The following is a 26,865-nucleotide window of genomic DNA, read 5'->3' as shown; positions in this document are numbered from 1 at the left end:
AATTATCATATGAAAACCAAACAGATAAATAAAGCGCTGCAAGGAAACAGAAGGAAACAGCTGCTGCAGAAGTTTGAATTTTCTTTAGAAGTTCAGAAGAAAATAGTATTCCCATGTCTCTCAATTGGAGTTATGCAATCTAAAACACACAAAACACTGTAGATAGCAAGCATTATCTGTTTAATCCAATATGCTCTAAAAACACAGGAGGAGGAAAAGCATTGCTACAGTGACATTCACAGTAATGTGAACTATAGTGCACATCCCCAGCGTATGCCTGCTGTGTATCTACTCCTTGTGGGCACATCTGTACATAAAAATAGGTACGTATGTACACATACACACCTTCTGCCACTAAAACGTGCCCTAGGAAAAGCTCATAGGAGTAATCTCATCTGGTCAATCAACCTGGCATAGTTTAGATCACAAATATCAAGGAAAGGAAACGTCTTTCAATGGAGGAAAAATGCCAGTTTTCTTCCTAGGTTAATAGCAATTATATTTTTTTAATAGTCACGTGGGTAACCACATGCACACTTCTAAATGAACATTAGTATCGTGTTTTTAGCTACTAGTGTCCATGCAGACTTCCAAACACACTACATGCAAGCAGGAACAATTGTCCTTGTGTTCTTCTGCTAAAAATAAAATAGTAAGGCTGTGGAATTCTATATCAGCACAGCAAACAGGTTGTGGAGTTGTACAGAAAGCACACTTCAAAATAACTAATTACTGAGGAAGAGCGAGATCTCACACTACTGAATTTTGATGAGTAAGTAGCAGTTTTGTAATTAAAGAATACACAATCACACTTTCTATATTAAGTCCACTGCATTAGATTTTTGAAGAATTAAGCAGCAGTGGTAAAAACTGTTAAATATTACAGAACTACAGAAACATCAGACCCACTAGCTTGTGTATAGAATGCAGGATAATGATGCTGGACTATTCTGCAAAGCAGAATTTGTTTCAGAGAGGTCTACAGTGTCCAGGCCAACTGAGTTTGCATTTTATACCTCAGGTTTTCGTGGCTGCTGAAGCTAAATCTCATCTCATCTATATCTCATTCACTAATATTAATGGATGACTCTCTAGGTATGTGTGTCCTTGCAACTGCAAAATTAGGAGGGCATCAAAATGAATCAGCATAATTTTCTCCCTACAGCCTACCAGACAAGTCTTAACCTTGTCTATAAAACAGATCCATTCTCACATGGATGTTGTGTTAGATAAACCTTAAAAAAAGCCTTTTGACAATAAAAGACCCATCTTCTATAATGTTAAGCTTTTTTCCAAGGACTGACTGCGCTGACATCTGGCACCACACAGTTTTGAGGCCATTGATGTGATTTAGGAAGAAATGCATGTAGTTAATTGATACAATTCTCACAGAGAACAGATAATTATATTCTTCCACCAACATAACAGAAGCAACCCTGCCAGTTGCATCAATTGTAACCTTGTATCCCTGTTGCTGTAGTTTTCCTTCTATCTTATTTTTTTGCTCTTTATGAAATCTGGTTTTAGTGCCATTTGTTTCATCAGTGTAGCTCACGTGCCATTTACAAGTTCTCCCTATATTCCTGGACTTTTTTTAACTGACTGCCAAAAATGCTCGTATCAATACCTCTGATTTTTCTGAAGAGTATTTACATACTCTTCAAACTTGTAAAAGAACAATATGTCAGTGCTAAACATCACCAGTAAAGAAAATAAGTTACAAACAAAAGTTCACAAACATGATGTTTTTAGAGAAATAGCAAAACCTGTGGGGTAGATAATGTCTCATGCCATGGATTTACTTTGTTTCTAATCACAGCATATCTTCATCAATTAAAATAAATCACAAAGTTCTTTCATGTACATACAAAAGGATTTAGAATACTTTTGAGGTGTCTGCTAAACTGTATGCTGTAAATTGAAAGTTTATTTTATCTAAAATTCAACTTCAGGACAAGCCAAGTGTCTGGACACAATCAGGGATTATTTGTCCAAATAAAAAGAAAAGGATCAAAGATGTTACAAAGTTTAAGTGGTGTAAGATAAAGTGCAATTAATGAAAAACATAATTAGACTTCATCAGAAGCTAAAAAGCTAAAAAAAATTCAAAATCAGAACTATCTAGACAACTCTAAGTTTTCGGCTCTTAATGATTCATTGCAAGGCTTCCCACACTGCTTTTTTCTTTTCTTTTTAAAAAGACTGATTGTTAACAATGAAAATTACAACCCTGATTGATGTAGGCAAGATTTGTGTTAGTCCCTATCAGATGATTCTTATTTTCTTACATCATCTAATTCAGCTTTCATTTAAGATTCATGTGAAATACATATTCTAAATACATACTTAGATGACTAAATATTCTTAAATAAAAAAAAAGGAAAACCTTTGATAAGGGGTGCTACTTAGTGTGCAAGAGGAGTGCTAGCAGACAATCATTTCTTTAAATTTAAGATGAATTTGAAGTTTCAAAGAAATTGTAAACATTCAGAAGTAAAGGAGACAAAGTGTTTCTGGTAAGTATTATCACACTCATTTCATGTCTTACTTTGCAGATATCAGGCTCCTTTTTATAAAATCAGAAAGCAGAGAGCCACATTAGTTGTATTCTAGGCTATTCTTTAATATAGGGCTTTTGTGTAGTTTTTCCAGACATCCAAAGGCTTTTGCATTAATATGTAACCACATTAGTATTAGTAGAAAGCATCTATGACACAGCTGTGTATCAGAAAGACAGTTTTTACGAAATTAACATTTGCATGCCAGATAATGCTAAAAAAAGAATATGGAAAGCAACTTTGCTAAGCAGTAAGGGCTGCAACAGAAATGCTACTAAGCATAACAACAGTAAAAGCCCGAGGAACTCAGGTACTTTGTCAATCCATCACCAGTCTACCACACAGGTTATACTGGCAATCTATTTCACTTCCAAGGGGAAGAGACTTCATCTACCAAAAGGTGAGCCATCTCTATTCCTTCCCCCTGACCCCCACATTCCAAGAGTGCCGTCAGCCGCAGGTCCGTACCTGGGCAGAAGGGCCGGTAGCTGTCCCCGCCGAACTGTGCCATCACTCCCACTCCATAGGCAGCTGCCTGCCGAACCTCCGGGCTGCTGTCACACACCGACTCCAGCATGGGCCGCAGGAAGTACTCGGCGTACTTGAAGGAGGCGGGGCTGCAGTGCTCCACAATATCATCAAAGATGCACAGCCCCCACTGCCGGTCTGGCCACGGCCGATGCGGACACTGTGGCGCAAACACACAACAGTTAGGACACCCTCAAATTATCGTACAGCCAATGATTATACCAACAACAATCACGGCAACAGTGGTCTAACACTTTTGTTAAAATCTTCATGGATTAAATTCAACCTTAAAACCAGGTAATTTGCAGTAGTGATAGTTCCACCAATACCACCAACAAAACAAAATCCAGGTGGCTATCTTTGCACCTCTATTTCACACTCTGTTACATATGTAAGTTTCAATTTTTCCCCATGACTCTGCAACACTTTCTTGGCCCTCCTCTTGAAATCTATTTTAGAGATACTGGATAGTCTCAAGGAAATGAAATTTCTCAAAACAGTTGTGTGTGTCAATGATCCTGGGTCTTGCAACACAAATTTTAAGTAGCACAGCAGTGACCCTGCTCAAAAGCATAGGATAACAATTTCATTCTTGATCTAGAATGAACCTTCTATTTTGTAAAACAGTAATTGCTACCTTCTATCTACCAAGTTCTCTAAGACTTCAGCATGGAAGGGATATTAAAGTATCAGAAAAATAACAAAATTTAAACTAAAGGAAAGCAAGCTACTTACAATTAGGTTGACAATTAGTGGAAGTAACCTTTCAAACCATGGCAGTACCTTCTCCCTGTAACTACTGAATATTGAGTGCAAAATGTCCGATACTTTAGTCAAAATATAAACGTCACTGTCATCCTGAAAGGAAAAGGATACAATTCACATGAAGACTAACAATCTTTAGCAGAGTGGAATTCACTTAGTGGAAGTGCTAAGGTATCTAAATTAATGGAATAAATTTTATGGCTTTGTGATAAAGATTGTGGTAAATATACAACAAATATTATTCTCTTCCTCTTGTTTATTTGGCACCTTGCCCAGTTAATAAATCAAACCGGTCAAGTAAAGAGCCTTACCTCAAAGCTATCAATTCAAGTTGTATCTACAGGCCAGGATTATTCCCTGGACACTTATGCTGGGAAAACTCTAACTTTCTTTTACAGCAACTTTTGTTCTACACAGCACTGTCCCCTTAACCAGATTATACTTTAACAGGCAGGGAAAACGGTACAGCTAGTTTCTGGTCCCTAGTGACCTTGACCTTTCTCACCTTCTGGTGACAAACTAGTAATTATTTCTCGTGCAAGACACAGCTTCCCACAATTGGATATTTAAACCCTTCCTAGTGACACAATTTCGGTGTTGTCAAGGCACAACTTAAGCAGTAACCCTGGAACATACACATAATGACATTAAGAGGTAGAGAACTGCTGCAGCACACCACAAGGTCTACCTAGCCTGGTAGTGCCTGTTAAGTAATAGTTGATAACATCCTTGGGAAGAGAGTGTAACTCTTGCTTGGTGTATGCCTTCCACTCTCTACCAAATCAGCAATTTAGTTACTGCTGAAGTGAGGGCTATATCTGAAACTACTGTCTGAGTAACCTTCATGACTTCTGTGCTTCTTGTATTTCTGCTGCCTTGAGGTAAGGGCTACATAAACATACTCTGAGACCCAAGGTATATATCCAAATGTTACTCATGGCCATAGGTTAATTTCATCCATATAGCAAGTGACATTCTGGTTCCACCCCTCCTTTCACAGGGTAACGCAGACAAATCTTTCTTCAGACTTTACAGAAAAATCCACAAACATTAGAACATTTTTTAAAATGCCTTGCAACTCTGTTGCAGAGTACAGACTCAGCTTTTCTGAAACTGCTGCCTGCTTGCATTTTCTCTCATTATCAGTATAGAATGAAACATAGGAAATAAAAGGGTCTTGGAGGGAATAAAAATCTATCCTCTTGAATGCTGGCCTAATTCTAAAACGCCTAAAAAGAGGCTCAAGAACTGCACTGTTATTTAAGACAGTATTTACATATGGGTATATGATTTCTGGAGTCTGCATACAGGTTAAACTCATGTGATCAGGCTTCCTACCTGCATTGTGCAGACAAAAAATTTCTTAGTTCTTTAATTTACTGAGCATCCTTTGTCTCATATTATAAGCAGGAGTCATTCATTATTACTCTCTCTCCATACTAATAATGATTTAATAAAATTATTGTATCTCTTCTACAATCACCTCCACTTTAAACTATTAACTCACTTTGGTACCTTTTGGTGTAAGTAGTTATTTTGGTATTTTCTCATAAGCAAAAACATTATGGCAGTTGTTTATCCTGCTGTCCTTCTCTGATACGGTTTTGGGGCTATTCTTTTTGAGACAGGCTCCTGACATGACACACCAGACATCTTGGAATCAGAAGTATAGGGGCCCAAGTTTAAGAGCCACCTAACTTGCAAAGCTCAGAGAAAAAGCAAGTCAGCAGGGCTAGACCAAGGGACCTCATTGCAGTCTACAACTTCCTCACTGGGGGAAGAGGAGGAGCAGGCACTGATTTCTTCTCTGTGGTGACCAGTGACAGGACCAGAGGGAATGGCCTGAAGCTGTGTCAGGGGAGGTTTAGGTTGGATATTAGAAAAAGGTTCTTCACGCAGGAGGTGGCTGGGCACTGAACAGGCTCCCCAGGGAAGTGGCCGCAGCACCAAGTCTGTCTAAGTTCAAGGAGTATTTGGCCAGTGCTCTCAGGCACATGGTGTGACTCTTGGGGATGCCCTGTGCAGGGCCAGGAGTTGGAGTCAATGATCCTTGTGGGTCCCTTCCAACTCAGCTTGTGCTGTGATTAAATAATCTGCCGTCAAATCTGTATCAGTGTTAATGTCATCCAAGAAGTGTTTGAGAGGATGAAGAAAATAAAAAGCTATATCCTGAATTTCTTACTTCAGTATACCAGACAAGGAAACCTTTCATATTTCTTTAATTCACAAATGTAATGTGACCCATTTGTTACTGAAAGTTTTGAAAGACTATGGTAACAACATTCTTCTATGAAGAGATAATACTGAGGATGCACTATGCTCTGAGTAGAAAGTATATTTGAGCAAGATTTTATCCTGGTGCTTGATGAGTGGAAAAAGTGTTCAAACTAACTTACTTCATCTTGTAATGACTCTTCAACTTGTTCATCATAGTCTTCATCTTGTCTTTTCACTAAATTAAAAAAAAAAAAAAAAATTAAACCACTACCTTTCTGTAAGTGCAGAAGAAGCCTGCGAAAGAGTAAAATTACGCAGAAACAAATTTAGAAAACAGGAAACAGTAGCTAAAAATGCAAAAGGAATTTTCCATCTTTAAGAAGCTTCAAAAAGCTTTCACAGAAAAACAAAAAGTATTGGACAGCTCAGTTTAAGAATGTGTAAAAAAAAGCACAGGTAATAGAAATAAACACACCAGCTTGTCCACAAAGACAAGAGAAGTGCTTAGAAATGAGAAACTACCATTGCTTTGAGAAAACTGCAAAGACTTCAGATGAAAAAATACCACAGAAATGATAACACCATAGATGTGCACTGTATTTCAAGAAAATCTGTCCATCCATCAACTTTTGATTAAAACTCCAGTATTGCTGAAAATGATGCCATCATCTTCATCCTCCAAGAGCTTACAAATATAACTCATGGATTCTGTTGTTTCAAAGTCCAATAACTTAACATCAATATACAAATCAAAGAAATCTAAATAGTTTTTTTCTCTGTGTTCAGAAATAATTAGAAATTCTGCTTTAAAGAACAGCCATATCACATGTTAACAGGATTTGTGTTAACTTACCCTGTCTTAATTCTTGATTTTTAAAGTGCTCTTCTAGTTTTTCTTTCAGTATTCCTCCAAGTTCTTCAAAGTGTTCGTTGTTAAGGCATCCATCTCCCATTACCTCAATGCACTTGTGAAATAAAACAACCAATTTTTCAGCTTTAAAATTTAACATGAGCAGTCTTAATGAAATCTAAGCATGCAAAGAATATTAATACATGCTCTGGATCACTGGCAGGAATAATACTAGTAGAACAGTCATACTGTAATCAAGGCTCTAATTATACAAGTAAGGCATAGTACCACTGTACATTTCACACCCATAATTTTCAGTTGCTTGTGGTTAAAGTGGAACAAATTTGGTAATTGTTTTAGGTTAATACTTTGGGATAAAAAAAAAAATCCAACTTTTTCCATCAGCTATAACAACATTTATAGTCAAAACAAATTTCCTGTAGAGGAAGCCTTGCATTTATTCGAGCCATTTAAAGGAACATCAAACATGTCAGTTCTTATTTCAAAAAGCTACAAGCAGTGATGCCATGAAATTTCTAAGAACGTTACCTTTGCAAAAGAGTGCATGATTTCTGAGAGGACATCAGACTCTGGCTCTGTCCCAATGGCTTTGATGAGCGCATCACACATGAAGTGCCACATCTGCGTGAGGTACTCTGGCCCACGAACCCTGGCACATTCAAGCAGGAGGGGCATTGACTCTGCTGCTGCCACTCGAACACGTGTCATTATTAAGGCAATACAGCAATCAACACCAACAAAGTGCTTAGAATTTAAGACCCCACCACCATAATGAAGTTCTTAGTTTTCTACCTGAAATGCATTTCACTACAATCCATTCATTTGATTTCTTAATTAGCTATAGGTTAAATCATAGGAAAATTACACTGTCTGCTATTTAAAAGTGGCTTCAGGCCTGTTTCGGGCCATGACAGAAAAGCTGCTCAAGTTCTCTTCTGCTTTGTTACACAAAAATCACTTTTTCTACTGATCGCTTATTTAAAAAGCAACTAGGGGAAAAAGCAGGAATACATTCCCTAAAATAGTGTGTCTAAAACAACAATCTCTGAAACCATTTCTGCTACAAAGCCACAGAATATTTTAACACTAACACTTCCAATTCATTTAGGAAAACAGCAAGCACAATTTTGATTCTAAGTTTCCGTTTTCACAGTGGAATTTGTTAATAGGATATCATCATGGAAATAGAACTTCAACAATGGAACCATCAGCTTTACAACTTGCTCTGTGTATTCCACAAATCCTTCTTTTAGCTCTTTTGCATAGCAAACCTGAAAAATAGAGCACATATACACCTCTTTTAAGGGAAAATACTTATATTTTTCAACTACGTAAATGTGAGAGAGAGATTGTTAAAAGTGCAAGGGTTTTTTAGTTTATTTTAAAAAACATGCAATAATCCATTTACTTTCCCCCTCAACTGTGGTAATTTGAGACACCCTGATAGCAGCATGAGTTCTTGCTCTTAGGACATGCATGCATTTTTCAAAACAAATTCAGAAACAGCAATATTTGTAGAAAGGAACTACTTTTTTAACATATCCAATTTCTTAAGTTTTGTCAACAAAGGAAAACTATCTGTTAGTTTTAAAAATTTTAAGCTCTCAACTAATAAAGTATTTCTAATCAACTAAACCACACGCAACAAAGTGCCTGTAATCAAAACTAAGCAAAAAATCTTTCACGTGAGACAAAAAAGAGTATTTTGATTACAGATTTTGGCTTCAGATTCAATTGACCAGAAACACACAGATCACCAAAACTGTTCTATTACTCACCAGCATTTGGCATGCAGTTGCTTTTTCTTCTAGGCCTGCAGTTTTAATTCCAAAACTCTGCTGATCGCCTATGCTTACAAATTCCCAACCATCATCATCACTCATATTCTCCATATCTTGTGCTGTTATACAGAGGGGAGGAAAAATAATTTAAAAGTGCTACAAAATAATTTATTTCAATATATTTTTCAAGCAAATCATTATCTTCAACCTACTGTCTAAAAGAGCTACTTCAGGTTTAATGGATGCAGTCTTCATTAAAGGTCCCATGACAACAGGAAGGTACTGCTGAAACTCCTTTCCAAGAATTTTACACATTCTGGCCCATGCAGAGATCATGTAAGAAATCTAGAAAAGAGAAGGCAAAATTTTCATGTCCCACAACTTATTTTAATGCACACTTAAAAGGAAAGCATAAAGGAAATATATTAGAGAATAGGACTTTTAAAAAGAATTTGTCAGCAGTCCATAAAGCTTTTTTCAAAGAGAAGTAATCCAATATGCAATCCATATAAAAATGCATCTTCAAAAGACATCCCAAGTCTAACAACACCTTGACAGTACCACTGATCAAAGTAGCTATACATGTAAAAATGTGACAGTGTAAGATTCATGATTGCATTGCAAGTGCCTGTTTTAAAAAACTAATTTTTTTTCTGAAATATTTCCCAGATTCACACGATACTAACTGAGCCACATTCCTGAAAATGGTAAAATAGAGCAAAAAGAAAAAAAAAAAAAAAAAGAGTGCAGTACTGTGTTTTCAGAGGAGTATTTGTTTTCAGATGTACAAGTCAAAATAGCTCTCTGCTCATTAGAACAGCTGCCTAACAAATCTTGTTGATCTATTTATAAGAAGGTGACAGCAAGCTCAAATTTCTTCAGCAAATATAGGTCCTGGAAGTCTCATTTCCTAACCATGCTTCTGTGAAAGATTCTAGGGCCATCTCAATGTCAAGTTTTGTAAGACAGGCTGGATAATTAGCCTGAAGGGCTACGGGTGGGGCAGAAACATGATGTATACAAGGAATGTTTTTAATACCAACTAGCTATAAAGACAATTTTAGCATACCTGTGGATCATCATCTTCTAGATCACTGAAGTCTGTCTGTGTCTTCAATAATAGCTGCATTACATCTGATGCATCCTGCATAAACTAGATATAGGAAACAACTATGTTTTTAAAGGCAAATTAAGATGCTACTTCTCAGAGACTTAAACGCTCACAAACTTTTTCAGGCATCCACATACAAAACTATACTAAGTTTCCTTTGAACTGCATACATTTTGCCCCTGAAACTGCCTAAATGAGATGTCACAACATTTCTCCTAAGGCAAAAAGAAACTTCAGTGTGACAAGAATTACTTAAGCTACAATAAGATTCTATTGCAAATTTGTGAATCTAAGCAGCAAGACAGTCACCTCAGAAATGAAAACACAAAGACAAGCATAGAAATCAGCAACAATACAGCTGTATGTTTAACAAGTGATTATATTAATTCAATGCTAACAAAAAACAAAGACATTAAAAAATATATTTAGACCATTATATATAATCTAAGCTTACCTTTTCTTTGCCAACAGCAAGACCAATTAGACTGATGCATTCAATAGTCTTTCCTCGTAAAAGTCTTAATTCCTTCTGAACAGCATTTTCAACAATGTGTTTCAAGGAGGGCATAAATAAATCATAGTAGGGAACAAACTTCTCCTCTACTGTATCAGCAACTGATGCAATTGAAGTCACAACTTGCTCCAAAACTAGCTTAGTGCCTTTCTGTATCAACTTGGAAAGGGGAAGAATAAAGTGTTATATTTCTAAAGCACACATTTTACTTAAAAGCATGCCAAATGTAAAAATCTGCTCTCGCTTGTATGCTAATTCTTGTCTATTTAGACCAACATCAGCAGATACATATACTGGATCATTTCTGAGGTCTTAGCTCAGCTATACTTATTCTGCCTATGTGACAAGGTTATCTTCCAGGAAACAATTTGTTCAGTGTATTATACCTCTTGTAATTTTACCACCATAATGGAATGAAGATGCTTCACTAGATTATCCAAATACGGAATAAGCAGTGACTTGGGACAATCTTCAGTGAAGTTTATGAGTGCCGCAGCTGCATGGGCTTGAACACGCTGGCTGCCTTGATCCTCCATGGTTTGTAGAAGAGCTCCTATCACCTGAAAAAGAAATATTTATTTTCAGAAAACGAGTTTCTGAAGGGATCATAATTTTACCACTTTTTTTTCCCCTACTACTCTACTACTTGCCTTCTCATGGAATTTCTTTTGAAACCCAGGTGCAAAGTCAGTTGCCATTTGTCCAATAGCGTTACAAGCAGCGTATCTTACTCTCGGATGCTGAAAAAATATTTCCCTTAAATAGTTAACAAACAGTTGTGAGAGCAGAAATGAAAATATTTTGAAATAATTACTAGAACTATACTCACAGGATCCTGAAGGAATAGCAAAACAAAATTAACTATTTCATTTAAAATTCCTTCCATCTGTTGGTGGCAACCTTCTCCGATGGCAGAGAGTGCCATCAAGCCAGCATGCCTGTATTTCCAGTCAGCTACAGAAGAGTAAAAATGAAGTGTTACTCATTTTGGAAACTCCAAAGAACCACAAAGACAAATCACCTTTTCTTTTCAGGGGCTGGGGGACACAGGAGGAGGTAGAGTGAAGAACAGGAGATGGAAGGGAAGTTAATGCATCTACTTGATTTGTTAAATACTTTTCCATTTTCCTCATACATACTTCCAGAGATGCACAAAAAATTGAGTGTCTAATCCAGACCTAGAAAAAAGAATTCTTAACTGCTGATACAAGTACGTACATAGTACTAGTACCTGGAAACTGCATTTTAATTAAATGAGCTGACCAGGCAAACATCAGGACAGTATTTTTATTTCCCTCTCCCCCATCTTTCTTCTGTTTTAGTATCATCGGAAGAGCCCATACCTTCCTCAAGAAAAAGGTCTAATGACTCAAACAATATCTAAATTTAAAACAAATAAATGATTGGTACTAAACTTTTAAGCAGTCTTCTCAAGGTTGTAAGAACAGTAACACTCCACTTATAGATGTAAACTTTCCCCATCTCCAAGTCCTACTAGCCTATTCTCAGGATAGTGGGTATTGTTGAAATGAATCTTTCATGCCCCTCTCTTTTGCAGAAGAGAAAACCAAAGGAATAAACAGGTTTACCAAACAACCTGTGGGAAAGGCATGTTACAGAACTTATCTCCAAAACAGTGTAATATTTCATTATTGCAAGTAACATACTACATTCCCGGAATGAAGAACAACACAATTCAGAGCAGTGGAATCCTGACACTCAATCTTCTGTCTGACCAGGATGAGATGAAGTATTGTCTTGACAGAAGGTACAACAGAAAAGCAGCAGTTTATTTTGTGCCATTTCAGTTCATTAGATGCTCCTAGTTAAGCCTACACCTCATGACTCTCACTGCATTACTGTTACCATGTATTCCAAACTTGAAATTAATGAATCTTCAAAATGAAACACAATCATCTTTGGACTGTCTGGCCACCCAGTCAAAACTCAAAAGTCTTAAATTATTATTTCAAGAAATATTTGTGAGAAAGAAGGGATAAGAGAAAGAGAAGTTTGACTTCCGGGAATACTGTCAATATTTTAATCTAAATGTCTTCACCTTTCCTCTCAACTCCCTACCAGTGAGAGCCTCCAATCCAAACAACATCTTTTTCATTTCCCTTCTCCAAAGAGTATTAATGGTTATGGAAAGCTCTGACCCAGAAGAAAGCAAGCATCAGGCACGAGTTGCATGACCTCCCCTTCACAGGAGTCAGGTCTTTCAGTGATTAGGCTCCACACTTCTCTGAATGCACTACGGAACTAGCTAGCTGCCAGCCTAGAAGCTACCAACACTGCATCAGGTTAGCCCATTTCCTTAATAAAACTTTATAAAAAAAACTTTAATTCCAAACAGATTTTGTAAGTGTTCATACACAGCAAGTGCTACCCTCTCTGTTCCATACCCAAAATGCTAACAAGCCTTTTCTGGACTGGGTTTTAAACCAGAAGGGTAGAAATAGTATCCAGAACTTCTGCCGTTATCTTCTTCTCCAAAGGGTCAAATCATAGGTCAAGTAAAAGCGCATGAAAGCAATGCACAGCATTTTTTTCAATAATTGGCTGAGCAGGCATTACAGGTATTTTAAGAGGAAAAGAAGCATACAAAGCAACTGATAAGAAAGAATATATGGGAACACCTCATGAAACAAGTACTACAATCAGCATACCAGAAGACAGCCAGCCTACCAATAACCCCTGTCCATCAAATTCCAGGGGGAAAAATCCAACAAGTTTCCCTCTGTGAACTGTAATGTATTAAAATTTCACTTAAATGCAGCACTTCTGAAGAAGCAAAACCACTGAGCTACAGAAAAACAAGCAGCACTTTAGACAAACTTAAGGCACTGTGAGGGTCTGTTTAGGGATTTAGAGAGAGTATTTTTAAATGAAAACCCGCCGAGTTTTCCTTTATTTTTATGTAATTCCCAGACTGTTTCAAAAAAATGTAGTTTTTTTATGACATCTCTGCTCAGCTGTCCATATTCCAGAAAAAATGTTGTAATACACTGTGTAAGTTTAATAAATCACAATCTAAGAGAAGGTATAAACTTTCAAGTTCACAGCATTTACAGTTTTTGCTGCTGACATCAAAAGTGGAAGTGTATCATAACACATCAAGTAGCTAAACATGAAGACTTAAGAGGTACTGAAGTTCCTGGAAAGGACACAATTGTTAAAAAATAAGAAAAGAAAATGCAGTTACTTACGATTCTGAAGCATTTGCATAATATGTTCTTTAATCATAGGCAAAACAAGTTTCCCTCCAAGGCCACATGCCATCCTGTCCAGTGCACTCTCACCAGCCACTGCATTGCTAAATATCAGTTACACAAATATCAGTGGTTTGATATGTACAATGAAACAAGCAGTCCAACAGAGTGCCCCTTCCTGCAGTTCTAATCTTCAAACTTTTGCCATCTGAAAACATGAGCCTCTTCAAGTAAATAAACCATACCCAAACCTAAAAACACACACACCAGTCACAAAATAGTTATTTACTATACACTGAAACATTTGTTTTCTGCAGGCCACTGATTAAGTCTACTACCAAAGAAACTTGAGCCTTACTAGCACTAGGACCAAAGGTACAGACTGAATTTCACTGCAGATACACACACCTAGAAAGCTGAAACTAAATTTGCAATGAATGAAACAATAATACTGGCCATCACCTTTTTGTCACGAGAACATAAACCAGTTCAGACTTGCTATGATTCAGGTGAACCAGCAGAATTCAAACTCTGACACACAAGAGACCTTTCTTGTATGGTTGTACTCAGTAGCATGGTCTTTTGTCAATGACTCAGGCAGAAAACACCCAGTTCAGGTGAGGAATTTGTGACTCTTGGCCAGTTACAGAACTCAGAATAGCCAAGCAAAGTGATTTGTTCCACCCAATAGAATTATTCCCTACAGAAAAGCAAGAAAGTTTCCAGGATACAGATAACTACTGTTACAGTCTGGGTACAGCTGGCAGTGTAATAACTCAAGGTTATTACAGTCCATCCTAGACACCCATGATGATGAAAAAGCTGAGTAATTGTTCAAAAAGGGAACAATCTCCCTCTTCTTTAAAATTTCAGTCAGCTGGGTCAGAAACAGGTCTTCAAATTACTATGCTTGAGTCCCCAAATCTCATCACAAACCATAAATAATCTAGAAATTCACACGTTGTGGACAAAGGTGATTGTGAAAAGATATTGACAGTATTGTATTAGTTCCTCAGATTAGTCATGTTCAAATAAACAGACACATCACCAGCAGGACAATGGAGTATATAGCACTAAACTGGAGCAAACTCACTAAAGTTAATAGCAGCTTTCATCTGAAACTCCATTCCCTGAGCTCTTTCTTCCCACCATTAATTCACACATTCAGTTTCAAGAAATAAAGACAGTTTATCTCAGAAAAATGACCACACATCTCCCTGTAATGTTTGCAAGGCTTTTGCCAAGAAAAGAGGAAGTCGGATTAACCTTTTCCTCCTTTAGAATTGCACTCCTTTATGAAGTTGGAGCAACAAAAAACTGGAAATGCTAAAGTATTCCCTGCTGCTTTTGTGTAGGCTGACTCACATCCCCCTTAATCAGATCCGAACACACCCTAATTAGGGTGCAGCCTGATGATCATTATCCTGTTCCTGGGACTGCACAACAATTTCAGTCTTCTTATGAAGCTACAAAGACTCAAGCACCAGGAGACGTTAGCATGCACATCAGCCACTGAGCTGTCCACAAAGGTGAGCTTCAACAATGGGAAGCACATAGAAGCACTAGGAGTGACCCGGCTAAAAGAAAAACTGCCCTCATACACAGGATCAGCAGAGACCAGCTCATGCCCAGTAGTTTGTGTCTAAGCCTCAAGCTCTCCTATTACTCCAAGGGCCAAAGGAGCTATATTTCTTCTTCAGACTAAGGTTGTAGAGCATAACTTGTTTTCTGATCTGTGCTCACTCTACTTGTGACTTCTAACAAAGAAAAGGAAAATTGTCATTACAAAATCCTTAGGCAGCTTAGCTTAGTATTTAGAAGGACAGAGTTACTCTGCTGACAATAAAGAGAAAATGGCATGTCTTAAGTGGATGATTCAGCATACTTAGCAAGCTGCCTAAAGCAAGCCATCTGAATAAATTTCCACACCCTGAAAGGCCTGATAAGGATTTGAACTTTAATATTCTATTTCCCCTTGAAATTTTACTGACTGAAAAGATTCAAATACTTAACAAACCTGAATGTACTGGTGGTGTCTGACACCTGTATAGCAAAATTTCAACACTGAGGAAACACATTAAAAGGGCATGGTCTACTATGTGAGGGAGAGAAGAAAGGACAGCTCACTTTCAATTTCATAATCAAAGAGAGCTAAAAAAATTATTTCAAATAAGGCAAAGATTAAACGGATTATTCCATAAATTCCTATGCATCAGTTCTACAGGTGGCTTTACATGCCTGCTATCTATTAGAAGTTGCTCTACAGCTCAGGGTAAACCAACATCTCTTCTATTGTCTATTTTCCTGTGAAGATCTCTAAGTGTTCTGAGATAAACTGTCTCAAAACACTAATTACATCTGAGTCCGGATAAGCCAGGTATGTCTAAGAAGTGTCTAGACTGGTAAATGAGCATCCATGTCTTTATGGAAGTGTGGAGATTGTTACCTCCTACACCTATTTCTGCTTTCTTCTACTTCACTCTAACAGTAGCTGGACAAGAGCAAATGTAACAGGATGCTGTACACAAACCACTATTCCAGTAAAAAGTCGGAGCAAGCTACAAAGCATGCAGGAATAAGCAAATCCAAATGACCGGACATCTTGAGATCTTTCTTGCCTAACACAGAACAAGATAAGCTATTGATAGCCATACCAAGGGATTTAAAATAATAGCAAAATTATAGTATTTTTGAACTAAGTGAAATCCAACAAGGAATTCTGCCATGCATGATGATATCCTTCCAAAGTCATCTTTCTTCTAAAACAATGCATTTTCAAGGGCATAGATACAGAAAAATACCAAGACATTGGTTGTAGATTATCAAACAGGTCAATGTGCTTCAACTTGGCTTCCAGCTAACTTCAGGATTAGCCCTCAATTTAGAGGATTAGGAGGCACTGACTTCTGAAGTGAGTAATATAAATAACAGAAAAAACAAAAGCTAAAGGCTTTGGAAAGCTACAGTAGTACAAAACAGCAGAGAAGGGACATGCATTAGACATATTGTCTAATTACAGTAAATATGAAAACTGAAATAATTTACTTCCTTGCTGAACATTACCTAAGTAACCTCCATATAAACTGCTCACGACTGAAGAAACAAAATTACAATAGTTATTTGAATAAAGAAAAAGTAATGCACCACAGGCATTTGCATTCTGCACTTTAAATATGCCTTTAGCCACAGCCTTGATAATATATTGAAACAACTGGTTTCATAATTACCTGTCAAAATCATCATCTGCAAGCTCATCTGCATTTGCCCAATCTTCGTCTTCTTCCAAGTCAACCATCATTGCTAACATCTGAGGAACTGAAAAAAAGTTTTAAAGTCAGTCTTATCTCTTAAAATATTCTCAAATAACAAGCATGAATTTTAAGTTTTCTCCTTTCAAAAATTTTTGAAGAAAAATATAGCTCTTCTTCCTGTAGCAGATGGCCAAGTCTGTCTAACAGCATCAGCCAATAATTCAGAATTGATTGCCAGAAAAGTATTTCCAGAACATTCAAATTGAGAGTACAAAAATCTTGTGTGTAACTTATCAAGACACAAATTTTTTTTGTAAATCATGACAACTATAAAAAGCAAATTCCTTAGTAAAGTCTATGTTTTTGAAAGAGTTAAAAACAGTATTATATGCCTTAAGAACTCTGATATACTTCCTTAATTTTTCTGAAACTTTGACATCATCCTTTTAACATTTACTAATGAAAGAGACTATCAATTATGAAAGAATACTACAGAACTCTTAGTTTTATTAACTTAATATATTTTGCTAGCTATATTTTACTAGTCACTTACCATAAAGCTTTTCTCTTACAGTGAGGCCTTGGTCTAGAATTTGAGATTTCCTTTTTTTCACCTAATGCAAATTTTGCTTTTGTATCATGAACATTATCTAGCACATTATAATCCACCAGTTTTCTACTCCTACTTCTGTAGATTGATTCTGTCCATTCTTCTCATTCTAAGTCTTTATAGAGACTATTACAAAATCTCTATCACAGCATTAAACTACTATGCAATAAACATCACCTATTTTGACAAGTTCTCACAGGAGGAAGGAGTACAGTGCTCTAATTAAGTATGCCAGTTCCTGTGCCCTTCAGAAGCACAAGGGGTGAAAAGCCCACCTTGCACTTTCAGAGCACAGTAAGGCGCTCTGAAGCACTTCTTTACTCTGTATTACACACCAATCGCTCAGAGCAGTTGTTTGAATTTAGTATCACTTAGGCAACAAAGTTTCACTTTGACCTGGAAACAAAAGGTTTCAGTCAAATACTCAGCCTTCCACCTTTAACAATCTTTTTTAGGACAGCCTACCACACATCTTGAAGATAGCCATCACAGCTAACTGCCCTTTACAGCAACCTACCTGAAAAACTAGTAGGCATCCAGTAACTGTCCATGCTGTTAATGAGACTTACTGGAACTGATCAAGTATACTGCAACTGCTGAATTTCACAGTATACCCAAACTATTGTAGTCTACCACAGAGGCAACACCCTAAGCAAACTCACCACCACACAGCTGGACAGATCAGAAACTTCTGGTCAACGGACGACATTAAAAAAATATTGCTCACTGACAGCATTGTAGGGCAAGTATCAAGAAAAGATCAAATTATGGATTTATTTGCTTGGTGTGTTTCTGAATTTTCAGGCAGAGAATATTCTACATCTGCAAAAACCTCCAGAGGGCTTTTATATAATATCAAGATAACGGACACTATGATCTCTCTACCATGATACCCACATGTTAGAATTCTATATACACTTATTAGACATCAATAAAACGCCGAAGTATTACAGTCGAGAAGTTTGAAACAGACACGCATAAGCACACACATGAGAATCATGTATTGTCACAACACCTATGGAATATGGAAGACAAACATCATCTGACATAAATGCTATGTGGTTCCAAAAAGTCACATCAATGTCTGTTGCTACTAACAAACAAGGTTGGGAGCAAATTCTCATCCAATGTGCTCTGGCCATCATTGTACCTAGAACCTACAATGTCTTGTTTCTTCTTGATGTTTTATGTGAGTGTGGTTGTCAGTAAGAGTAGTTTCACAAAAAGTTTTTTAAAAAATGTAGTGTCCATAGAAATTTCAAAATTGTCCCAAGAAGCCCTCAACATTTAATTAACTTATAAACAAGTTAAGCATAAGCCCACTAAGCCTGCTTCTTTATCAGAGCAATAGAACGCTCTGCAATCCTGTGAGCTCAAGAAGGGACATCTTAAAGTGGATTCCTGAGCAGCTAACTGGCACACAGGACACACACTCCTAGACCAGCATTGTACTCCGTAAAACCAGCACAAGACGATAATTTTGCCTAAGTCCCAGTTTTAGTTGGGCGTATCAAGTGATCTAGCAACTTCTCAGTTGAATGAAAACAGAAAACCTTTTAAACTAAGACACAGAGCCAAGACTAAAGCAACCCTCTTTTGCTACCTTTTTATCATTCCCTGAACACAACTGCCTTACTAGCTCTGCAAAATAAATGTTTTTCTCCTTAATGATACATTAATAAGACTAATTTCAGAATGAATTGCAAATGAAATAGCAATTCATTCCCATACAGTGCTTTATCTTAATAGAAGTATTTCATTCCTAGGCAGCAACTAGCAACCCAATAATAGGAATACATTCTAAAGAAGTAAGAGGTACTTCTCTTCTGACCAAGTAAGAAGCTTGTAATGATGTGGGGTCAGCAAGCGTCAAGTGCTAATAATTCCAACAAGCTACAGGATAGAGTGAAAATAGAGTGTTCTGAAAATTTACAGATTTCAAAATATGCTCTAAAAGAACCTCTTCTTCAAAAACCTATTGTACTAGCAAACAAAACCTCTTGTCAATATTTTAAACACTTAAGCCAAGCAGATCCAGTTCACAGCATTTTCCAACAGAAGTTTTATAATTTTAGTGACGTCTATACAACCTTCCTCAGCCTGAGTGGACACAAAAAAAATTGCCTTTTATGCGAGTGTCAGAAAACAAGCAAGAATTTAGACAAACCCAAGTGTAACAGGGAGGGAAAAGCAGGCTACACTGCTGTGCCAGTGCCCTGATCTAGTCACAAAAAAGGTTTAAAAGGCAGAGAAACACCAGTGCAAACAGCACTGATGCTGGGGCTGCCCAGAAGACATTTATTTTTAGCATTTCAAATAATAATGCATGATTTAAAAAGTGCTTCTTCAAAGACTTTACCATCTGCATGTTAAATAGACTAATTAGATTATTTCTATGTATTTATACCAGCATCTGATTTTTTAATTCACAGCTTTAACTCAACATTGATGCTCAACATGCATGCTGTCTTCGCTTGCCAGCGGCACAGAGTATCTGGCCTACATACCGAACTTCAAACATAGAACTTCAGAACTAAATGCCTTCTTTTTTGTCACAGTAAAGTTTTCCAAAGCCAGCAGAAAAGCATTCAAGTAGTGTTTTCCTTGGAAACATCTAATAGTAAGAGTCCACTGTATTTTTATTCAAATTTTTGGTGCTGCATAGGCACAGCTTAATTTCTGAAGAGTCATAATAGGAAGGGGGTTACTCCATTAGGTGACATTAAATTGAGTTGTCTTAAGTTACCAGCACCAGCAAACTCTCAGTTAGATGTGGTTTTGCCACTGACCAACTGCAAAGTCAATTTAATACTGTAAAGGATAACTGTTTCAAGAAAGAAAATGAGGAAAATACTTACTGGCTTGTGCAATAATATTTGTATGCCTCCTCAGCATAGCAGCAGCAGTTTCTGACAAGGCCACAATTACTTCAAGTGCCAACTGACGCTGCATGTTACTGAGACTGGCATCTGCACACAACTACAACCCAAAAGATTAGAGTAAATGGTTATAATAGAAGTTTTGGGGTGGAAAAAATGATTCTTGAAAAACATTCCTAGCTTTACCTTCAGAGTTAGTTGCAAAGTAGCTTCTAAATGTGGTCGTAAATACTTAGGAACAGAATCTGCAATTTCTACAAGGGATTTCAGAACAGAATCATCATTTTGGTAGCAGGAATCATTTAGAGCCTATAAAAAGATAAGATGGAGATAAGATTAAATAAAAACAAACAACATTATGAATACGACCAGTGTTATAGAAGGAATTTCATTAATTGTATTCTTGTTTCTCTGAACAGCTTCATTTAGCATTAGTAGATAAGTAGCCAAAGCCTTAGGCCACAAGAACGGATCAGAGTAAACTTTTTGTTAAAACTAATGCTTCTAACAATGAACTAGCTGATTCCAGCAGATACAAGCAGAATGAAGAAGATAAGAATCAAGCAGACAATTCCAAAAGAATGAAGTAACTTAATCAGAAGATCAGCCCTGCAACAGTGAAAACCAGCAAGAAACCAAGAGACCACCAACCAGAAGTAAATGGCTGGGGACTGGGCCATCCGGGCACATGTACAATTGAGAGGCATGAATTGGGATAGGGGTCCCTCTCTGGAGGCACCAGCTCAAGCTGTAACCTGAGAACTAATAGGATACAATTAACTGGAAGCCTTCACTCCGGCATTAAGCAGGATCCCAGAGTCAGACCCTGCTACGGTGACCTGTGTGCATAAATCCATCACAGGATACCATGCAGCATCCAAAACGACAAGTTTTCTACAACTACTTTATGGCTCACAATGTTCAAATCTAACACTGCAGACACTCAGAAGGAATTAAGGTCACACATCAGAGGCTCCAACATGCAAAACCACCGAGTTCTGACAAGAACAACTTCAAAATCCATTTAAAAGAAAGTAACTCTGGCCAGAAGAAGGAAAATGAGCCTAACTCCTCTTTTGCCTGTTACATAAGAAAAGTTTTGAATAGCCTATGCTTATAGGCACCAGGAATCACAAGATTAAAGAGGTTTTTTCCAGACATCCCTCCAGAGGCACCAAATTAGAGCAGACTTTTCAGCTTTCAGTCACAGGACATGGAAAAGAGAAAAGGAAATCAAGCTTTTTGCAACCATCTTTCCTAACCCATATCCATATTCTGAAAAGTAATTTAAAACTTACTTTTAACTGATCAGGGTGATATTTTAGTGCTAAAACAGAACACAGTTACTCAATGGTGTTAGAATCTAGAAGTAAACAAGGCTCCAAAGAAAAAAGTTTTTAGACACACTTCTGGGGTTTTGAAAGGAATTTTCATTAGCAAAGTATTTTATGCCTTCCTAATGTTGAACCATTTTTTGAAGTGAGTAACTGAGTGATTTTTAATATTTAAGTCTAGAATTCAACATTTTTGATAATGGCACTTATATAGCCCACACTTTCAATACAGAAGCAGCATCTTCTAGTATCAGAAATTTTCTGGAAAAATCTGGAAAAAAAAAAAAATCTGTCATGGTTAAGACCTTTTGGTCTAATAGCTACCACATCCTCTGATTCTCTCAAAGGATAATGTAATATTTACTGGAAGTTTCTGCAAAACTGTATTTTATACCCACTGCAGCTCTGACAATTTTTAAAAGCAAGACTGGTTTTCTGAAGAAAGCAGCTCAAAGTGAAAAGTGAGCCCTAAAAGGCAGAGGCACTTTCCTGTAGTATCAAACAACATCCAGGGAAGTCAGTAAAGTTCTATCTGCTTTTACCTCCAGTGCAGGATAAAGCTTTGGGTAAAAGTTTCAACTGTCAGTTTTAAAAAAGTTTAAAAAGTTCAACTTCCAGCATAACTATTATAGATCTTGTATTGAAAGAACTGATATGCCAAGTCAGAATTTTATTTTTAGCTTTTTTACTGCATCAGTATTTCAACAAAATTAATTTCAACAGCAACAAAAAAAGGATCCAACTGTCTCCAAAGGTCACTCACCACTATTCTAACACATTCCTATTTATAAATTCAGATCTTCATACCCTTCTTGTGTTACCACAGCCAGAAAATCTAGTTTTTCCTGGAGTAAGTACTCCAAAAAGACAGATTTCATAACACAGCTCTGTGCTCTATATTTGCAAAATAAAGCTTGAAAAAGCAAGCTGAGTGCATGTGTTTTTATGGTGTCTAAATAGTCTAACAGTAGCACTGAAAGTTATAGCACACAGAGTGGGCTATTAGCCCAAAATTTAAAACCCACACATTATTTAAGTGCCAAACATCAAGACAAATGGCATGACCACCCCAAACCCTGCCTCGCCCACACTTACACAGTACTGTGTAGCCAAGGTCCTCTCAGGCAGTTACTTTTAAACAAAATTGTTACTGACAAAGGCACAAACAGGGACTAACCACCAAATAAAGACCTCAATATCAAAGCACTTAACTTATACGCACTAGAATAGCCCATTTTCAAGTTCAGATGATTTGAATAAATTCCTCTCAGTTTCCATTTAAGATCAAGCAGAATTCCATCAGTTGCAGACACCAGTAGATTTGGCACAATTTTTCTTCAGCTTGCCACAAAGCAGACGCAGTTTACAGTTCACACTGTCAACAGGAACCTGCTGTTCTGACTGTAGTGAGAAGTCTGTCTTTAATGTAAATTTAGCCTAATTTAAAATCATCAGAAGTTTGCATCCTCTGTTATCATAGGTACTCAGTTGCTTCCACTGTTTCTCGACATAGAAAGGGAAGTGTACTGTGAAATTGTTATCCTTCAGAGCTCAAACCATTCCTGTCTCTGGTTTGGTTTATAATAGGCTTCTCTGCAAAATTCTTACACTAGAATTTCAACTTCTGCTGAAATTCATCCATCCAAGAGATCTAATCCAGCCTCAGAAATTATATGAAACTTAAAATGGCATTTTATTTGCAATTTTCTAATTAATCAAACAATAAAGATCATTTCTACAGACTCTTTTTCTCAGTCTGAGAATCTATGTTCAGAATAATTCTGTTTTCCTCTAAATTGAAGAGATACAGGATATCACAGGTCCATGAATTCCCCAATTACAGATTACGTCAAATCTCAGGGTAGCCTGTATTTAAACTGTATTTCAATATCATGGTTAATTTAAAAGCTGTATGATTTTGACCTATATACCTTACAAAGAATTTTAACTCATTTGTCTCTGTAACACTGCGTAAGTTAATCAGCACTGAGCTATTTTCCTTAAAACCCTATCAATTATCCTCTGTTTGCAAAATTCCTTATTAGTCTCCCCTTTATCTCGCTGGCGACTGTCTGGCTAACAGGCTCAGTTAATTCAGGTCTCAGCAAAAATTCACGAATTTGCAGACCAATAATTTACATTTGGTACAGTCAATACAGACAGTAATGACACATTAAGTGTTACTTGTTTGGTTGCTTACCTGCAAGATTCCAGGTAGCAAGTCTGCAAAATGTTTAAGAAGGGGAGCATTGAGCTCATTAGCAAGCACAAATGCAGCTGCAGCTCTAGCAGACAAAGTCTTGATCTAGAAGACACGAATGGAGAAAGAAATGTGAGGAATTAGTACTAAAACATGCTTTTGTTAGTTTTCAACATGGGATTTTACATTTTACTTCAAATTACGGTAAAGTGATAATGAAGACCGTCAGCATCTATGTTGTCTACAATACAAAAAGTTTATCATATTATGAGCTGGCAAGTATTCCCTAGTTTTTGTTTTGGTGGTTTTCATTTATGGAAAGAAAACAGGAAAAAAACCCTATTGTTTTCAACTTCCATCAAAACTTCAAATCTGCATGCAAGTGTCAGTCTCATTTTTCAAGAAGAGTGATCTAAGTGTTTGAGACATGCTTCTTTAAAGGCATGACTTGTGGTACTTTAGAAAATGTTACTCAGTTGACTTTCAAAGGTCAGAAAAAATAATCCATGGGGGAGCAGCAAACTGAACCCATATACCACAGCAGGGTTTCCTATCCTTGCCCAGCATTTTCCACAACAAGAGAAACATTTTCGAAGTACAATTCTCCGCACAAATCAATTAATTTGAAGCCTTCCAAAAAAGAAAGGCTGGCTTACACGCCCTTAGAGCAAAACATGCACAAACAGTACAAGAAGCTGTCGTATATTCAGAATTTTGAGACGTACCATGTACAGATACTGTATGTAGAGACACTACAGACTTATAAACACAAAGGCCAGAAAAGAGAACTTAACAAGGAGTTTCTGACTCCTCAATGCTGCTGGCTAAAACCCTCTGCTTGGGGCCACTGCAAATGGGTTTCTCCTAGCATAACTAGGGAAGAATTGGGCCTAAGCAACACAGATATGAGCAGCCAGTCAGCTTTAGGACCATGAAAGGGTCTGAGCCTTTTGTTTTGCAGCAGGCATAGTCAAAACTCCGTATGTACATCAGTTTCAGGTAATGCAATTCTCTGGCTGAAATGTATGGTTTAACCTTCATGTTTGAGACTACTGCACTGGGTTCCTATGCTCAGAATGTATTAAAAACCCAAAAGAACATAAAGGTCTTACTGAGGGGTGCTCCTGATCTTGCATACACTGAACCAGCATTCTCTTAATGACGTCCAAATAGTGTTGCTGCTGATTCCCAAAAATTCCAGGAAAATTCCTAAGGATAAGACCAAAACATTAATAAAACTTCACACAAGTTAAGGTTAAACTACTATTTCAAACTTATCCATTGTTTAAGTTACAGATTGTAACTATACATGTTAGAGTTAAGTAAGCCACAATACAACAAAATAAATGAAATAAATATGATTGCTAGTTAATTAAGTTGTAACAGTTTTTCTTATATTTTCAGACATGATTTTGCTATCCTACAAAAAAGTAGCTTACCAGAAAATATGTAGAGCAGCCTCGCGCAATCCCACATTTTGAGAGCTGACAGAGTCAAATAAGAATTTCAGAACTTCTGGCCACTGGTTGTTGCCATCTTCATCTACATTAAATACAACCAAGTTTTAGGATAAGCAAACTTCAGAGTGGTGAGATCTCAACTGTGCAGGAAAACCAGTCATCACTACTGAAATTAATTTAAAAGACCCTGAAGACATGCCTAAGTTGCAAGGTAAAATATTGTGAAATGTTCAATCTAAAAACACTATAGAAGATGATCTCTATTTGCTGCTATATAGCAGCACTCAAAAAAAGAAACTGATGCAATGTTCTGCATAATTTATGACAACTGACACAAAACTGGGTTTATAAACCTTAATACAATCTCACCTAAACTTGAGCAATTTAAAAAGCAGAGTTTAAGAATCTTATTTTTATCTGGTTAAGGATAATGTGAATAAATATTAGGTTCTATTACAAGCCATGGAATCAGTTAGCACATCATGTGCAAACACCTCAGCCGGACTAGACAACAAGAGATACAAATACAACTACTATCAATACACAAACGTGTTACCACTATATCAACTTATATAAATAAATTACCTATTAAATTCCTGGCCAATTCAGCAACTATGTCACATATTTTCTTTCTCATAGTGGACTGTACTTCTAACTGGATGAAGAGCAGCAATTCACTTTTGACCGATGTCTGATCCTCAGGCGACAGAGCTGGATAAACTTCTTCAAATGCAGATGACAACAGGCGGCGCAGAAGGACAGCTGCCATCTGCCGAGCCTGTTGAAGGAGAAGTATGTGTGTTGAAGTGTTTGATACGATAATCACGCTCCTACAAGGGAACACTGACATCATGCTTCCAAATGACACTTCCATTGTGTACACTTCTTTGGTGAATGGAATACTTCTCAAGCAATAGATGACAATTATCGTAACAAAAAAACATACTAAAAAAACATCAGCTAACAACCCTGTTTCTGACAATTACAGCTTTTCAAATAACCATAGTACTGAGGTATTTAGGATTTTTCTACAGCTCAACCTCAGACATATTTTGTGGCAAGTTAAGGACTCAGCTGTATTATTGAAACATCTTTAAAGCATGCATTCTTTCTATTTTAAATGGTCTAATGAGGTCATTATAATCCAGACAGGTTTTTTTGGATTAAAAAGTGACTTATTGGGACAACTTTGTCAGATAATTAACCTGTAAACCCTCCTTCACGTTCTCAAACAACTGAATTTAAAGCTAGATTCAGGAACCTACAGTTAGAATTTGGCAAATAAAACTCTTCTCTGAACAATAAAAAAGCCACATATGCAAAAAAAACCCTAAATCAAAATCAAAACAAAGCTTTCAGAGTTTTGCAGCCCTAGGACGAAACTTTTTTCTTCAAACTTGAACGTAAGCATAGTAACCTCAATACCACATATTAAAGTCTTGTTTCCTGTATTCATACACCTATTCTACAACAGTATCATTTACCTATCTGTATTATTTACAATTGTACATGAACTAGAAGCAAAAAACATTGCTTAATAATTCAAAATTAATAGAGCAACACATACACTAAAG

General features: G+C 36.9%; 1 protein-coding gene across 1 annotated transcript in view; it reads right to left on the bottom strand.

Moving 5' to 3' along the window:
* The window catches only part of IPO5 (importin 5), a 42,739-nt gene that overhangs the window by 5,870 nt on the left and 10,004 nt on the right, over positions 1-26,865 (bottom strand). The window contains exons 3-23 of the mRNA XM_082279384.1: positions 25,877-26,069; positions 25,271-25,373; positions 24,944-25,040; positions 23,832-23,936; positions 20,484-20,606; positions 20,277-20,397; positions 16,785-16,872; positions 13,555-13,661; positions 11,175-11,299; positions 10,996-11,085; positions 10,732-10,905; positions 10,286-10,504; positions 9,790-9,873; positions 8,933-9,065; positions 8,718-8,839; positions 8,114-8,210; positions 7,468-7,640; positions 6,922-7,033; positions 6,248-6,303; positions 3,822-3,944; positions 3,027-3,246 (exon numbers count right to left, since the gene is read on the bottom strand). Of these exons, the coding sequence (XP_082135510.1) occupies positions 3,027-3,246; positions 3,822-3,944; positions 6,248-6,303; positions 6,922-7,033; positions 7,468-7,640; positions 8,114-8,210; positions 8,718-8,839; positions 8,933-9,065; positions 9,790-9,873; positions 10,286-10,504; positions 10,732-10,905; positions 10,996-11,085; positions 11,175-11,299; positions 13,555-13,661; positions 16,785-16,872; positions 20,277-20,397; positions 20,484-20,606; positions 23,832-23,936; positions 24,944-25,040; positions 25,271-25,373; positions 25,877-26,069 (2,665 nt within the window). The remainder of the gene's footprint in view (positions 1-3,026; positions 3,247-3,821; positions 3,945-6,247; positions 6,304-6,921; positions 7,034-7,467; positions 7,641-8,113; positions 8,211-8,717; positions 8,840-8,932; positions 9,066-9,789; positions 9,874-10,285; positions 10,505-10,731; positions 10,906-10,995; positions 11,086-11,174; positions 11,300-13,554; positions 13,662-16,784; positions 16,873-20,276; positions 20,398-20,483; positions 20,607-23,831; positions 23,937-24,943; positions 25,041-25,270; positions 25,374-25,876; positions 26,070-26,865) is intronic.

Source organism: Coloeus monedula (genome assembly GCF_965178545.1).
Source record: "Coloeus monedula genome assembly, chromosome: 3".
In the NCBI taxonomy this organism is placed as follows: Eukaryota; Metazoa; Chordata; class Aves; order Passeriformes; family Corvidae; genus Coloeus; species Coloeus monedula.
The sequence above is the reverse complement of the archived record's forward strand: the minus strand, read 5'-3'. Positions and strand labels throughout refer to the sequence as shown.